The 14630-nt window shown below is 41.3% G+C and overlaps 1 protein-coding gene across 13 annotated transcripts in view; it reads right to left on the bottom strand.

Moving 5' to 3' along the window:
* Positions 1-8351, bottom strand: part of LOC109486981 (voltage-dependent T-type calcium channel subunit alpha-1H-like) — a 139756-nt gene extending 131405 nt beyond the window's left edge. For all 13 annotated transcript variants that reach the window (XM_019790902.1, XM_019790913.1, XM_019790909.1 and 10 more), the window contains exon 1: positions 6854-8351. In XM_019790902.1, coding sequence (XP_019646461.1) covers positions 6854-7293 — 440 coding nt within the window. In that variant the 5' untranslated portion in view covers positions 7294-8351. The remainder of the gene's footprint in view (positions 1-6853) is intronic.
* Positions 8352-14630: the final 6279 nt, after the last annotated feature.

Genomic DNA, 14630 nt, shown 5'->3' with positions numbered 1-14630 from the left:
CTCACTAGGCTATGTCTAGTGGCCTAGACACTTTCATCTTTTCAGGCTTTCGTGGATAAAATTCAATTTTGGTCCAATCGTTCTCAGGCTACTTACAACAAAGGAACTTGCAAAACAGAGGTTCAAGTTGTCAGAACGGGGAATTTTTCATCTTACGTACTAAACCATCCTCCATTTTCCTCCTGCCCTAGCCTAAACTCCGAGTCTCAAACTACAAAGCCTCATGCAAATGTGTCTCTCTCAGATCCTGAAATCAATATGCCCACAGAGATCCATCCATCCATTTCCTGGGTTGCTTTCAGCCCGCCACAAAATACAATCAAGCAGTGTTCTACCAGTGGATTTCAATTAGAATGGAAATGGAGATGCATTATTGTTCTGTGCTATCATCCCCTGTCCCTCACCGCAGCCCTGCCAGGTTCCTAACCTGTTTATCTAACCCAGCAGGGGAGCGGGCCACACAAGCCCATCAGCCTCCTTATTTTCCCTGAAACAAGATCAATACACCTGCTACTGAAATGAAATACAAGCTCTCTAATAAGGAGGCTGCAGGAGCCATTCACACAGACATTGTCCGACATTGACGGATCGCCCAGCCTTCAGACCTAAGCTCCTTGCCAAGCTCAGATGGAATTCCTGAGGGGAAAGGATGACCTGCTCACATCACAAATATCTTGAAAGAAACAGGACCTGTGTAGGTGTAACCTGTACCCCCCCACTGTCTTTCTGATACAGGAGGGATTTGAGATGTTTCCATGCATAACCACCTGTTATCTCTCAATGCAAAATCAATATGTCCATCAATAATTATCAGCTTATCTGCATGAGACCTTTTGGTGCTTTCCCAAAATGACCTTTCAATCCATCTGTATATCACAACAGAACAGAACTTCCTTTTCTGCCACACTTCAAGAAACTTTCCAAAGCATTGTGGTGCTACATGTACTTTTGGTACTCATTCCGGGCACTCTATCAGAATTTCCTTCCCTCAGAAAAAAAATACATTTAAAGAAATTTAGAGCATGGAAGGCGCTATTGTCAACTTATCCTTGACACACTTTTGCTGTTACGAAGTAAGGCCATGTTGATTTGATTATATGGATGACATCCTCCGGGAACCCCAAAATTGATGCGCGCGTGCGAATAAAAAAAAAGTTTTGCAAAAAAAGAGTTGTTTTCATTATGAAATCTACGTGGTCATGAGGGTTGAACAAATGGGACAGAATATGGTTTGGCGAATAATCTAGTCTTCAAGTTCATTTCTTTACAATTTCGTCTTTTTTCGTTTGATTTTGGCATTCTACGACTTGGTATGTTTTTTTTGTAACTTACGGTATATTTTTGCTCATTTTGCAACTGTTTTGTACGATTTACAGTATGGTTGAAAACTTTTTTTTTTGGAAACGGCCGAAAATTCATGCGCGCGCGGATGTCATCCATATAATCAAATCAACATGGCCTAATGCTTAGAAGATAAGGTTCTGTGCGACCCTTAGTTTATACAAGTTACCACACCATAAGACATGCATAAATGCATAACTGCAAGACTTTGATTTTCTATAATGTGATGTAACTAACTAAGAACTTGTCAACAGACTGATTCCAGAGATGCACTTTGTACAAGAGCGTTCTGACAGCACTGCCCTTCTCCACTCCTTTAGACCAAGAAGATCCTTGTACGCTCTTGAGAAAAACTGCTTGAAAACATCACTAAAGCCAGCTCAGCATATCAACGATCCTTTATAGAACTTCCCTGCCTACCCCTACACTCTTATAAAGAGATGTAAGTCTTCAAAATCTTGACTAGGAGAGGTAGTTGATGGATTGCATCCATTAGATAGGGGGAAAAGGATTGAGATATACATTTTCCAATATGTTGTGACTGTACAAAATGTTGAAGAAGATGAGTTGCTCTCAATTCAATCTCGTTTGTAGAAGGATGGATTTTCTGGGAGTGAATTCAAGTGACTATTGCTAACACTCATACTGCACTGCACGAGCGTGCCTCCGCATGATATTAGAACTGCACCCAGTAACATGTAGTCCTATTGGAATCATAGGCAATATACATGTTTTCTACAGGACAACATGTAAAGGTGTACTGAGTCAGTCAATGCAATAACCTGGGCTTCTGAAACTGGCACATGTACCTGTACCAAGGAGCTTAAACATAGCGTTTGCCTGTACATCTAAGCCTTAGGCCACACCAATTTAATATGTTGTTTTGATGATTTTTTCAGAAAAAATATGAAGCGACAGGGCGAAATAAAAAAAAAGACGAGGCCAGGCACCCCATGATAGCCGGAAATGTTACAATATTAGGAGTCATGAAGGGAACATACCAGGCTGGTTTATACTTAAAACAATAGATTTTTAACTTTTAATGAAACAAAATTGCATTGTTACATTGAAAAACTTAACAACTAGGAAGAAAAGGACTTTCTTCAACCGTTGGGGTCAAAATTTGTCTTTCATTAAGCATTTGGCAGTTGATTTGGAACCCAAACCAAACCAATTTTTTTTCTTATTAAATTTTGCAAATCAGAAAAAAATGGGCAGGGCAAATCTGAGAAACAAATTAAATTGGTGTGGCCTTAAAATCTAAGAAAGCAATTTTCATGAATCATATACACAGTGCCTGCATTACTTTCATATGGCCCTACTACAAACTATTGAGTATGTATTTAGATATAAATCAACATGAAAAGACCTTAATTTCCACCCTTTCAAGCCATCAAATATGCACAATAAAAGTAACACATTAAGTCACGATCTCTCACATCTAAATCTCTACAGCAAAGCTTTGGAGCTCTTTTCTTTCTTTGTCAAACAACAGAATAAATTTACGCGGCCTCGACATTAAGTAGTTTCTCATCAGCACCATCTGTTTTATCTCGTATGCGGGATTTCTACTCGAAAGCCATTTCCTAGAAGTTTATTACGGCGAAGCTGCTTTGCGAGGAACGCGCGGCTGAATGGAATGATTTCAGAGCGATAAAAGCACACGCCGTGACGGCGAGAATGCTAATAACTGTCTGCACAAGTGGTGAGGTGTACCAAGGAGAATGCTGGCAGCACTCTGGTGTGCTCCTGAATTCCCCCGTCGGTACGTGTGCACCCAAGCGTGCAGGCATGAATTGCAAATTTACCATCAGCACGGGCTGGAATATCTGGAACTGGCCATCAGAACTCAAATCTGACATGTCAGACAAGTCACAGCAGCTCATTTTCATTTTTGTTATGAGGCCACACTAATTTAATTTCTTGGTTAACGGATTTTTTCAGAAAAAATATGAAGCGACAGGGCGAAAAGATATAAGAAAAAATAGATATGAGCCATGAAGTCAACATACCAGGCTGGTTTATAATCAAAACATTAGATTTTGAACTTTTAATGGCACTTTTAAGTTGCATTGTTACATTGAAAACTTAGGAAGAAAGGGACTTTCTTTAACCATTGGGGCCAAAATATGTCTTTCACTAAGCATTTTGCAGTTGATTCAGAACCTAAAATCTTCTTTTTTTTGGACAGGGCGAATCCGAGAAGCAACAAATTAAATTGGTGTGGCCTAAAGACTTTTATTCATGCAGTACCAAGCAGATATTGCCTTCAGTAGGTAATTTGACATTACATTGTATTTGCAAAAATGAGGGACTAATATGCAAGCAGATGTTGAGGGAAAGATTAATACTAATGTTTTCTAAATGAGCCATTTTTGCTCTACTTTTGGGAGGGGCATCTTCAGCCCAGTTCCAGCTAGGCCATCTAAGATAAAATATTGTATCTTTAATACAGGAACTGGAAAGGATCACAAAAATTAAACAAAAAATCATGACAGACAGACAGCTGAGTAGTATATAATCTGATGAGGTATTCTGTTCAATTGGGGGTGAAGAGGATTTGTCAGCATTAAGCATCTATTCAGAAAAGAAAGGAATCAATTGGAAACTCATTAATTGAAATGAAAAATGCATCAAGGTGAATATGCATCATAATGTAGGAATCAAGCCACATTTGCCGACAAGCTGCTTACTGAATCTGTATGCAATTAGTTAACCTAAGCCTTATCAAGGTTACAATTCCAAGAAAATTTGACAGTGTGTATCATTAATATTATGGACAGTTCTGAGGCATATTTGTCATAGGCATACCGGTATGCCATATTGTTCAAATTGAAATAATTCTAAACATTAGTATTGGCAATATATTTTGCCTCGCGTCTGAGTTTTAAAGGAAGCTATTTAAAAATAGCTTCCTTTCCCCAAGCTTTGATTCTGCATCCTTCGTTAATTTCCAAATAGATGGGCAAATCTGAAAGCTGTTTTTTAATACTTATAGAATGCCTTTTCTACTACTTTTCTTTTACAAGAAGAGAGAAAAATGCAGACCTCAAGAAAGACATATAAAAAATATGTTCAAAAACACTGACTCTGGCCCTACATCTACTCTGAGACTACCTCCATTGTACTTTTTCTCTATGAATTGAAATTGCCACTGATGTTCCTGAAGAACAAGCAAAATGGAAGGTTCTCTGCATTTTGAGTACCTGTACCTTCAGAACTCCCATACAAAAGCACCTACTAGACATCATTGTGGTTGCATGTGAAACGTGTCAATATTAGCCAGGCAAACCCCCTACACAAGTGCCCGCATGCCATGTGGCATAGAAAGCTACTCAGAACCACTGTAAATCACAGGTGCCCCCCCCCACTTAGGAGGGCCTGCATGGGGGGTAGTGATTACGAATTACGCAAAATTTTTGCCGCCAATTACAATTACGTAAAATTCTCCGAGCTAATTACAACTTTATGCTTTGCAGCTAATTTACTGTGTTGATTTTTCGGGAGGCTGCCTACGAATTACGACGACTAAAAATGCCTGATTACGCCATACGAAAAAGGGCATGCAGCCCCTCACTTAGCAATCAGGTGTGAGAAACCCAATATGCAGTATCCCCCTGTTAAAACCCCCAACTGCAGTGGGAGGTACTTAGGGTTGCCTAACAACCATAGGGGAAAGCAGAGTAAATGTTATCCTTCAGATTACACTGCACAACTCAGGCAGTGTTCGTGTTAATAGTACACTAGCAAACATTTTCTGTTCTAAGAAAAGGAGCGACTGTGAAAATCTACAATTTTTCTCTTAGTATCCATGTCAAGAAAATAATAGAAATGTTCATTACTTACTTTCAGATGAAAAATAAGTCACAAATATGGTATCTATTTACTTATGATAAGGGGTAAATAGCATGGTGGGTAATTAAGCTATAGCAGGTTTATGACATAATTACACTGATGGCTCTACGATACCACAATACAGGAGTCTAGCATTTTCAGCACAGAAAGATTATTTACGAGCCTTTTTAATGGCATTGAAAAATGACATCCTGGCTATATGAACCTTATAAAAAAGATATACAATCTTTTGTCATAATTTGCTTAATTGCACTGTAATTTTCATTGCTACAAATATTACAGCCCCCCCACACACACACATACAAGGCAGTAAAATGACTTTTAATTGATACAGACCCAAGTGCATATGTAAATGAACAATATTAAAGTAGATGTAGGGAGGAACAGCAAGAACAAGAACAAGAGGGTCTGCATGGGGGGTCCCAACAATGCTCTACGATAAATTTTGAGAGCCGGCTACGCATTACGCCGAATTAAAAAAACCTCCCCCATTACGTTTAACGATAAGTTCCGTGCAGCTACAATGCATTATGTAGAATTAAAACGGCAAATTACGCTCTTTTGCATTGAATTAGAGCGGTCCGTCTACTCTCTACGTAGAATTAAAATGGCCGATTGCGCTCTACGGAAAAGGGCATGCAGGCCCCCTAACAGGTGCTTCTCTAGTGAGTCAGACAATCTTTGTGTCAGTTCCAAGAACTTTCAGGGTATGTCTAAATATTCAAGTCTCCCAAAGTCTCACCAAAGGCAGGGCAGGACTTAGCCTGGCCTTAAGAAAAGTTCAGACAGTGAAAGCTAATGCATTTGACTTTCAGCAAGCCAAGGCTATGGTATCACTCTTAACAGCTACAGCATCTTGCATCTTCTATCACAATTCTATCCCATCGACATGTTGATTAGGTCAAGTAGCAGACCTGAACTTTCAACCTTGAATATCAAGGGTCACCGAAGACATGATCAAAATGGCAATTTACCGACTGAATTATTCTCTTCAAATTAAGTCAGCCTCTGCCCATTTCTATATCAAGCGTGATATTATGTAATTTTCAGGAGACATGATTTACAGTGTAATACGGTCCACTGCAATACCGTATCAAATTATTCATCTTTCTGGTCTGTTTTCTGAATTGAAGCCAGCATCATCGTTCTCATATCAAAGCTGAAATCTGTGACTTTCCATGACATTTTCTTCCAATGGATCTTTCAAATGCATTCAGCCACTCAATTCATAACCTCTTTTCATGTAATAACTATTACAACCATTTGTAACAGTTAATGGCAATAACATTAATAAGCTGAGTATTCATTCGTCCATTGCAAAGTGAAAAATAATTCACGAGAGAGAAAACCACTTCATCAAATCAAAATTCATCCCTTCTCTTCATCCACATATCCCCATCAATACCCTCTAATAACAATTCACCATCGCTGCCATGACAGTTGAGGATTAAGGTAATTATCACCTGCCACTTTCAAAATCTGAATTTAGGGGAAAAAACAAGACATGTTATCGGAAGAATCAGCTGATATCTATTTTGCACTTACCTCTTATCTTGGTTTCTCACCTGTCCAGAGATGCACTTGTCACAATTAAAGAAGGGCGTGTGCGTGTGGGTAAGATGTATGGGTGTGTGTGTTCTTTTGAGTGAAAGGATATGGCCAGGAGATGAGCTTGATGCACCACAGTCGGGGCTTGTGCGTCTGCTTGAGGAAGCAGAACGCGGTGGGCGCCAGTTCGGGGTAGGGCTGGACATCCTGGGCTTCCGCCCGGTCCTCGGACTCATCTCCGCTGGTGGGCGGATCGGGCACGATCTCGTCGGGCCTGTGGGGCGATCTCGGAGGGCTTGAGGCTGTTACCGGCTTGCCCTCTTCGCTTAACGCCGCCGAGATCTCTTCTGAGCTTTCCCGCTCTGGCTCGCAGCTACTCGTGCTCTTGTTGTCGTCACTTTCACTCGAGGAGTCTTGTTGTCCATCTCCCGGTAGAAGAGCGGGAGCCGTGCTCTCAAGAGGGTCGTCGGCGGAGGACTCGGGGGACCCGGAGTCATCACACCCGCCAGGCGCGGCGGGCGAAGGCGTAGGCTCGCTCGGCTCCGACATGCCCTCGTTGTTTCTCGGTCAGCGAATTTTCTCAGAACATCAACGTACACTGAAAATCCACGGTCCTGACACATCCCAGAAGTCTGGGCCAACTTTCCTGCCCGGCCATAAATGGACGAGTGAGCTGGGCGAGGTTTAACAGCGCGAGGCGCGCAGCTGGACGGGCTGTCAGCGCCAGACGTCAGGACATGCTGAGGTGCGTATGGGATGGGCGAAAACCTGACGATCTGCAGCGTTTTTCTCTCCAAAATGGCGAACCGGCAGTCGTATAAAGCCGGCTCCTCCGGCGGTTGTCTTCACACGACAACTAACAGACAACGACAGACACCGTCCCGACACGACGGACCACTTCGGTCAGAACGGTAACGTTGATCCCGAGCCAAGGGTAGACCGAGAGAGTCCGGCCCGGGAACACCTGATGCTTCTGTCGTGATGAAATCCCAATCAAATGACCAAATAACGTGAACGTTTCTCCTCGAAAACTGCCCAGAAATTCCGACTTTTCCCGATAAATTCCATCCCCTGCGGTCAGAAAAGGTAGCTTGGGAGTCTAAGTGTCCTTTGTGACGATCCTTTTGGGTAGAATCGGTAAAAATCCGTGATTTTGCCCGGAGCGCAAGTCGGCACAGGTTTCCCCTATGCTCGCGTGCCCGTTTCCTAAACAACATCGAAAGGCGGCGAGCTGAGCCTAATTATTCACCGCGTCACGTGACGCAGAACGGGGGAGAAAGTTTGGCGGCACGGGCCGGTGCGCGTGGGGAGAAAGTCCTTTCACCATTTTTTTATTGTGTCGTAAAAAATAAGCGAAACGGCATTAATATTTTATGCGGCGAATGCCACGCCAAATATTGTGTATTTGTACATGTATGTGCGTTATGAGTTTGCATTAACGATGACAGGAGGGACTGTATGGGACCCAAGGAGGGTTCAAAGTCAAACGGCTAGTATTCACGCAGAATAGACTGTGTATATAAGTATTGCGGTACAACACATCCCTTATGCTTACTAGCCTCCATAGCATACCAAAAACTGGGAGTTTTGGGGGTCGTCATGGTCTTTGGGAGCTTTTATGTGCAATTTTTTTATTGCATATAGACAACATAGCCGGCCTGGTTGAATTACCCCCGATTTTTAGAACTGGGCTAATCAGAAAACAGCCTAAGACCACCAAACCCCCAGTTCTATAAGCCTGCTACGGAGGCAATATGCTTACCTCTACGAGGGAAGACACAAGTGTATGACAGTTTGAAAGGTATTTCGCACAAGAAAATAATTTTAACAATTTGGAAGCCACATTTTCCCTCCTGATAAAAGACACAAAGATTCAACGACTATTTGATGTATGAATGAATGTCTTTATTTCAGGTATTTCACCCATAGAAAACAACGGTACAAACATAGAAACACAAACTATGCATACAGCATCTTTCTATACATTAAAAAAGAATTTCTGTACTGACAATCTGTATTGTGATGTATTCCAACATTTGATTTTTAAGAAGCATAAAGAGAATTAAGTGTCCATGTCACCAGTGACGTTAAGCCATGCTTAAATGGCATGGTATTCAAGTCAATTGGACAGGCAACATCCTCAGTTGAATACCTTCCGCAATTAAATTGTCAAATAAATTAATTTTGTCTCAGAGGCTCGAAAAAGGAATTCATGTTATTTTCTTCACGTCAATTTGGCTAAGCGTAACGTTATATATTAGACTCGTATAGTTTCCAAGCAGAAGTTTGTGTTTTGGCTTCTTTTTTATCGGGATTTCTTTTTTTGCAGTGGTATCTTTTTTTTACGCCAACCCAAGGGTACAAACAGATACCAGTGCAAAAAAGAAAGCCTGATAAAAAAGCCCTTAAAAACACACCAAAAGTAAGTCAAATCTCAAACCTCTGCTTGGAGACTAGCTTGATGTTGTAAACATTTTTACGGAATGCCAGAGATGTTTTTCTTCGCCGTAACTGGAACGCGGTAATTACATGGGAATTAAGTGGTCTGTCCTCGGGCAAGAAAGAGTTTAGATTCAGGCGTAGAAAATCCTCTGGCTTCCGAAAAGTGTCACAAACTTTCAAGCCGTACAAAAGCACCTTATTCTCAGGGACTAACCGGTAATGATCATAGCACGCACGGGGGTGGGATTGTGCGGAAAAACGAAGAAGTATTCTCAGGGAGAAACCATTAATGATAATAGCACATACAGGGGAGGTTTGTACGGAAAAAAAATAGAGAAAGAAATGCACCAGGAGTTTAAAAGCCACATGAAAAGCGGCAGAGAAACGCAACGAAAAATATTATGGATAAGCAACTTCAGCAAAAGAAACAAGTACATTTCGCGAGACATTGACCCCAACGATCCGACCCAACCCCACCCACCATTCTTGTCAACCAGAAAGATCGCAAGGAACAGATCATGCTGTATCGTGCAATGGAACGAATATAATATGCCCACAGAACGTTGTATCTACGTAACTGGTTTGACGTCATTTGGTTATCGGAATATTAAACTATACTTTGGAATGTGAATCCAAGTCTCAACAATCAATTCATTCAAAAGAGTAGTCCCTGATGTCAGGTTTCTGTAAAGCTGTGACAAAAGCGTCCTCATGCGTCCCTGAAAGAAACAGCAGCCTGACAGTGCTTACTTTTCTTATTTATAAGGCGCCAAAGACGAAAAAAGGAAATCGCCTAACGAGGTACACGAAGAAAATTAAATTTGATCTACCTTGAATGTGTGAGATACAACCGCGTGTGTATATATATTCTTAAACTATCTGCTACCTAATCTAACTAGTGTTCGACTCAGACCCAAGAGGTCCCGGGTTCGAATCCTGCCCGATGCCACCGATCTTGTACCCTTGGGAAAGGCACTTTACACGACCTTCCTCACTTCCCTCAGGTGTAAATGAGTACCTAGTTTCGGTTAGGGACGTCCCCCGGATAGGTCCCGTGTTTTGGAGAGCCATACCCTACGCACGTTACAGAACCCACCGAAGTTATCGAAAAGGGTAAGGGTACTTCCCGGTGTGAGGGGTTCAAACCTTACAGTCCGGTCTTACGCAGCTTGTACTTTACATGTATAACACTGGTGTGTTACGCATGTAAAGGCAGTTTACCGGTTGTGCGAAACAAACAAACAAACAAATCAAGACTTGTGAGTCGTTTCCCAAATCCCTATTAATTTGGCCATAGAACGGCCATAGAACGGCCATAGAACTGTCCTGGTTAACAGTTCTAGTCTCCAATCTTACTTCCCAAGCCACGTGAATTAACAGAAGACATTTTGATGGCCCGTAATTTTGGCAACATATGACAGATGATACCGGACAATTAGTCGATATTCGTCATCATTCAGATCTGACCTCTTGGCGATGTCCTTTTGCGCTGTTCTATTGGTAAAGTGGGACGACTAGGGCCATAGATCAAGTCGACTCCGCAAAGTGATTGCGTTGAATGGCACAATGATCCTGTAACCGTGACTCAGATATGTCAGAACACACTCGGTGTCCTTCAGACTCTAGCTCCAAGGGACCGCAAAGGACACGTATTTAGCCTCTCTCGCAGGCTTTTTGCATTGGGATGGTAACGTTTATTACCTCCATGAAAAATGGAGGTATTTTTGGCGTGTCTGTCTGTGTGTGTGTCTGTATGTGTCAAGTTCCGCAACTTTGTGGTCAACATAACTTAAGAAGGTCTTTATGGATTGTGATGATATTTGGTATGTTGGTAGGTCTTAGGAAGTCAAAGGTCAAGGTCAAATATGGGCCTCCTGGTGGCCAACCGAAATTTCAACTGTTTTGAAATGGAAGATCCCACTAAAAATCACGTTCTACTTTTGTACTTTTTGCTCTTGAACATTTCGGTCAGAAATCCTGATAGATTGATAGATCATGGAGTATCCTTCTTTCTTGCAGGTCAAGATCGGGGGGAAAGTTTCTCTCCGCCTCTAAACTCGTCCATCTACCCGTAGGTCCATAGAGCGCTGTGAGACTTAGAATGTACCAACTTGACGACGATTTCCCTTTAACCTCCTTGGAACCTGCGAAGTCTTTGAGAAAGGTCAAGAATCCCCAGACCACCGCTACCCTCGACATTTCGAGATGACCTACTAGTATATCTCCTCTCTTCCCTCGCGTGAAAGACTGTGATCAATGAAGGAACGCGCCGCAAAAGATTGATTATGGGAAGAAGATGAACACTACTCGACATGGAGAGGTCAAAACGATAGTTGTCTATGATCTATTCCTGACTGGATCGGAGTTTAAGATGACTCCAGTCCCATCACCCTTATTCAGTCCATCAATCAACGGCGTTATGTTCAACAAAGTACCGCCCTTACTTCCATTTTAGGTAGTAATTTTTATGGGTTCACCACACCACGAAGTGGTGGTGAACCCATATTGCTTTTTCTGATGTTTCTTCTCCTCCTTCTCCTCCTGCCATATCTTTAAATGGATTCAGCTTCTTCATTTTAGGGCCTAAGGTCCTGAAATTTGGTGTGGAGGTACAATGGGCAAATACCCCTAGGCGGTTTTAAATTTTTGTGATACAGGCTTTTAGAATGGTTTTATTTGAGTTTTTTGGCTGTGTTATAGCAAATGTATTACTGTGTTAGTGTGCCGTGTTTACCACGTCTGGGCATGAGTCATCACAATGGAATGCAGGGCATCAACCAATAGGCATGCAGCTTTCCTCTATTCTTCTTGCTGATTGGCTGTTGGGATTTGACTTGATTAACACCTGCACAGAGCATTTCCACCTGCACAGAGCATTTCTTGCTGATTGGCTGTTGGGATTTAACTTGATTAACACCTGCGCAGAGCATTTCCATACTGACAGTATGTCTGTATTCAAGTGTTTTGGTAGGTATTTCAAGCTTTCCTGCTCCAGCATTGGAATGCGGGGCATGAACGTTTTTTTTATTTTGAAAATCAACAGTTTGCATTATGCAATTAAAAATCCTAACCAATAAAGTAGGGAATAGCTATCCAACTGTTGTTTTAGTTGTATGTTACTTCATATTATAGTTATATCAATGTAAATCATTGTTTTCCCTTGTGTTTCTCATTCTTTCCCTGCCATGTCGTAAAATGTGGTGAACCCATCGCTGTATTTGCTCCAAAGCAAATATTGGCCTTTCTAGTTAGCAAGTAATTTTTATGGATGACATAAGCGCGCGCATTGATTTTCGCATGATTTTGAAAAAAAAAAGAAATTTTCTTGCCGTCTGACAGTGGTCAACATGTCGAAAATGGGCAAAGATGTCTGCTGCCACGCCGGAACGTGGATGGCAGATGCATGTAAATGTGAAGACAGGGCTCTGATTTATTGTTTTGTCTTTTTGTCTACTTTGATGCAGTGATGTATTTCATTCCTTTTATATGTGATGTTCGCACTGAATCGAAAACATTTGTATAATGATTGAAAACTTTTATTTTTCAGTGACAAATGGATGCTGTAACAGTTGGTAGTAAATATATGTATCATTTCTTGTTTAACAAGATTTATGATGTCAAAATTTGGAAATGTAGGTACCTTTTTTTCTAGCCCACCTTGTTTTTTTTCGCCCTATCGCATAATGGATTTGGAGTCTGCGGAGGATGTCATCCATAAAATTCACTTGCTGTGGCCCTATGTCTGTATGATCGATGTTTATTCCTGACATATTCGGAAAGATGTATACTGTCATGCCAAGTCGTATTCATTCCATCATTGAACAACATAACGCCCTTGCTTCGAATTCCATCTGATGTCTATATGATCGATGTTTATTCCGTACATATTCGGAACGTTGTATACTCTAGTACTTCATGCCAAGGAGTATGCATTCCATCAATGTTGAACAATATGACGCCCTTGCTTCAGTTCCATCTGATGTCTGTATGATAGATGTTTATTCCGTACATATTCGGAACGATGTATATACTTCATGCCAAGTCGTAAGGCCATGTTGATTTGATTATATGGATGACATCCGCACGCGCATGAATTTTAGGCCGTTAAAAAAAAGTTTTCAACCATACTGTAAATCGTACAAAACTTTTGCAAAATAAGAAAATATATACCGTAAGTTAAAAAAAAAATATCAGAAGACGATACCAATGTTGTAGAATGCCAAAATCAAACGAAAAGACGAAAATGTAAAGAAATTAATTTGAAGAGTAGATTATTCATCATACCATACTCCGTGTCATTTGTTCAACCTTCATGACCACGTAGATTTCATGTTGAAAGCCAAACCTCTTTTTATTCGCACGCTCGCATCAGTTTTGGGGTTCCCAGAGGATGTCATCCATATAATCAAATCAACATGGCCTGAGACACGTCTGGCATGTTTTGGGTCGTGTGCGGTACATATCGATCACACTGCATTGCTGGAAGAGTTACAGAGGGGTTACCAGAGTTCATTCCTGATTAATTCATGCTTCAGCGACTGTTTAAAGGTCATATACGCGTGGTAACACACGCGTACATGACAAGAGAGAAAGCTAGACTACAAGGTTGTGTCATTTGACAACTAGAAATTCTACATCAGTGAATAGCTTCATCAAATTGGTAAGTCACTGAGTAAAGAGACTCTTTTTACACAACTAAGTCTTTTATTCAGCCGACGTTTCGGTGACCTTCCTCAGGGCAATTCTGACTGGTTCACATTGCACTGCAGCTAGCACAGATGTCACTGCTATAGATGTACGTTTGGGAATGCATCTGTAGCAGCAACACCTGTGCTGCAGTGCAATGTGAACCAGTCAGATTTGCCCTGAGGAAGGTGACAGACGGTCACCGAAACGTCGGCTGAATGAATCCCAACTCCCACGCTCCCAAAATGCTTGTATCACCTCCTGTTTAGGAATCCAAATAAGCAAATGTCCTACAATGAACTCTAAGGTTACTCTCGTTTATTAACCATAATTGGTATGCACTGTGTCCTAGAAACTTGACCTTGGCTGGTAGTTAACAAAATTGCAATCAGCGATCTACTTAATTTACGACAGATAATTCTTATTATGTCACGCTCTCATCCTATATATAGTTTATATTCATCTGTTGTAGACAGTTGTACCTTGGTACTAGTGACATTCGTTTTACCTATACGGATGAACACGCATTGCTATTCGGTGGGCGTCCGATCCCGAACGTCCATTTCAATAGAAGTTCAACTAGTTTACACACTTCAGTTGTTATTTCTGTGTCTTGATTTTGTTTAATCAATCATTTCATTGTTTAATTCAAATATGTTTTGTCATGTAGCATAGTTACCTTTGTTTGGGGTAGGCCCTTTGAAAAAACACCTAGGTTTCTGGCCTACCCCGCATATTCTCTTATTGTTATTGTTTGA

The sequence above is a fragment of the Branchiostoma belcheri genome, unplaced genomic scaffold (assembly GCF_001625305.1).
Source record: "Branchiostoma belcheri isolate BF01 breed outbred unplaced genomic scaffold, Haploidv18h27 scaffold110, whole genome shotgun sequence".
NCBI lineage: Eukaryota > Metazoa > Chordata > Leptocardii > Amphioxiformes > Branchiostomatidae > Branchiostoma > Branchiostoma belcheri.
This window is presented reverse-complemented; position numbering and strand designations above follow the sequence as displayed.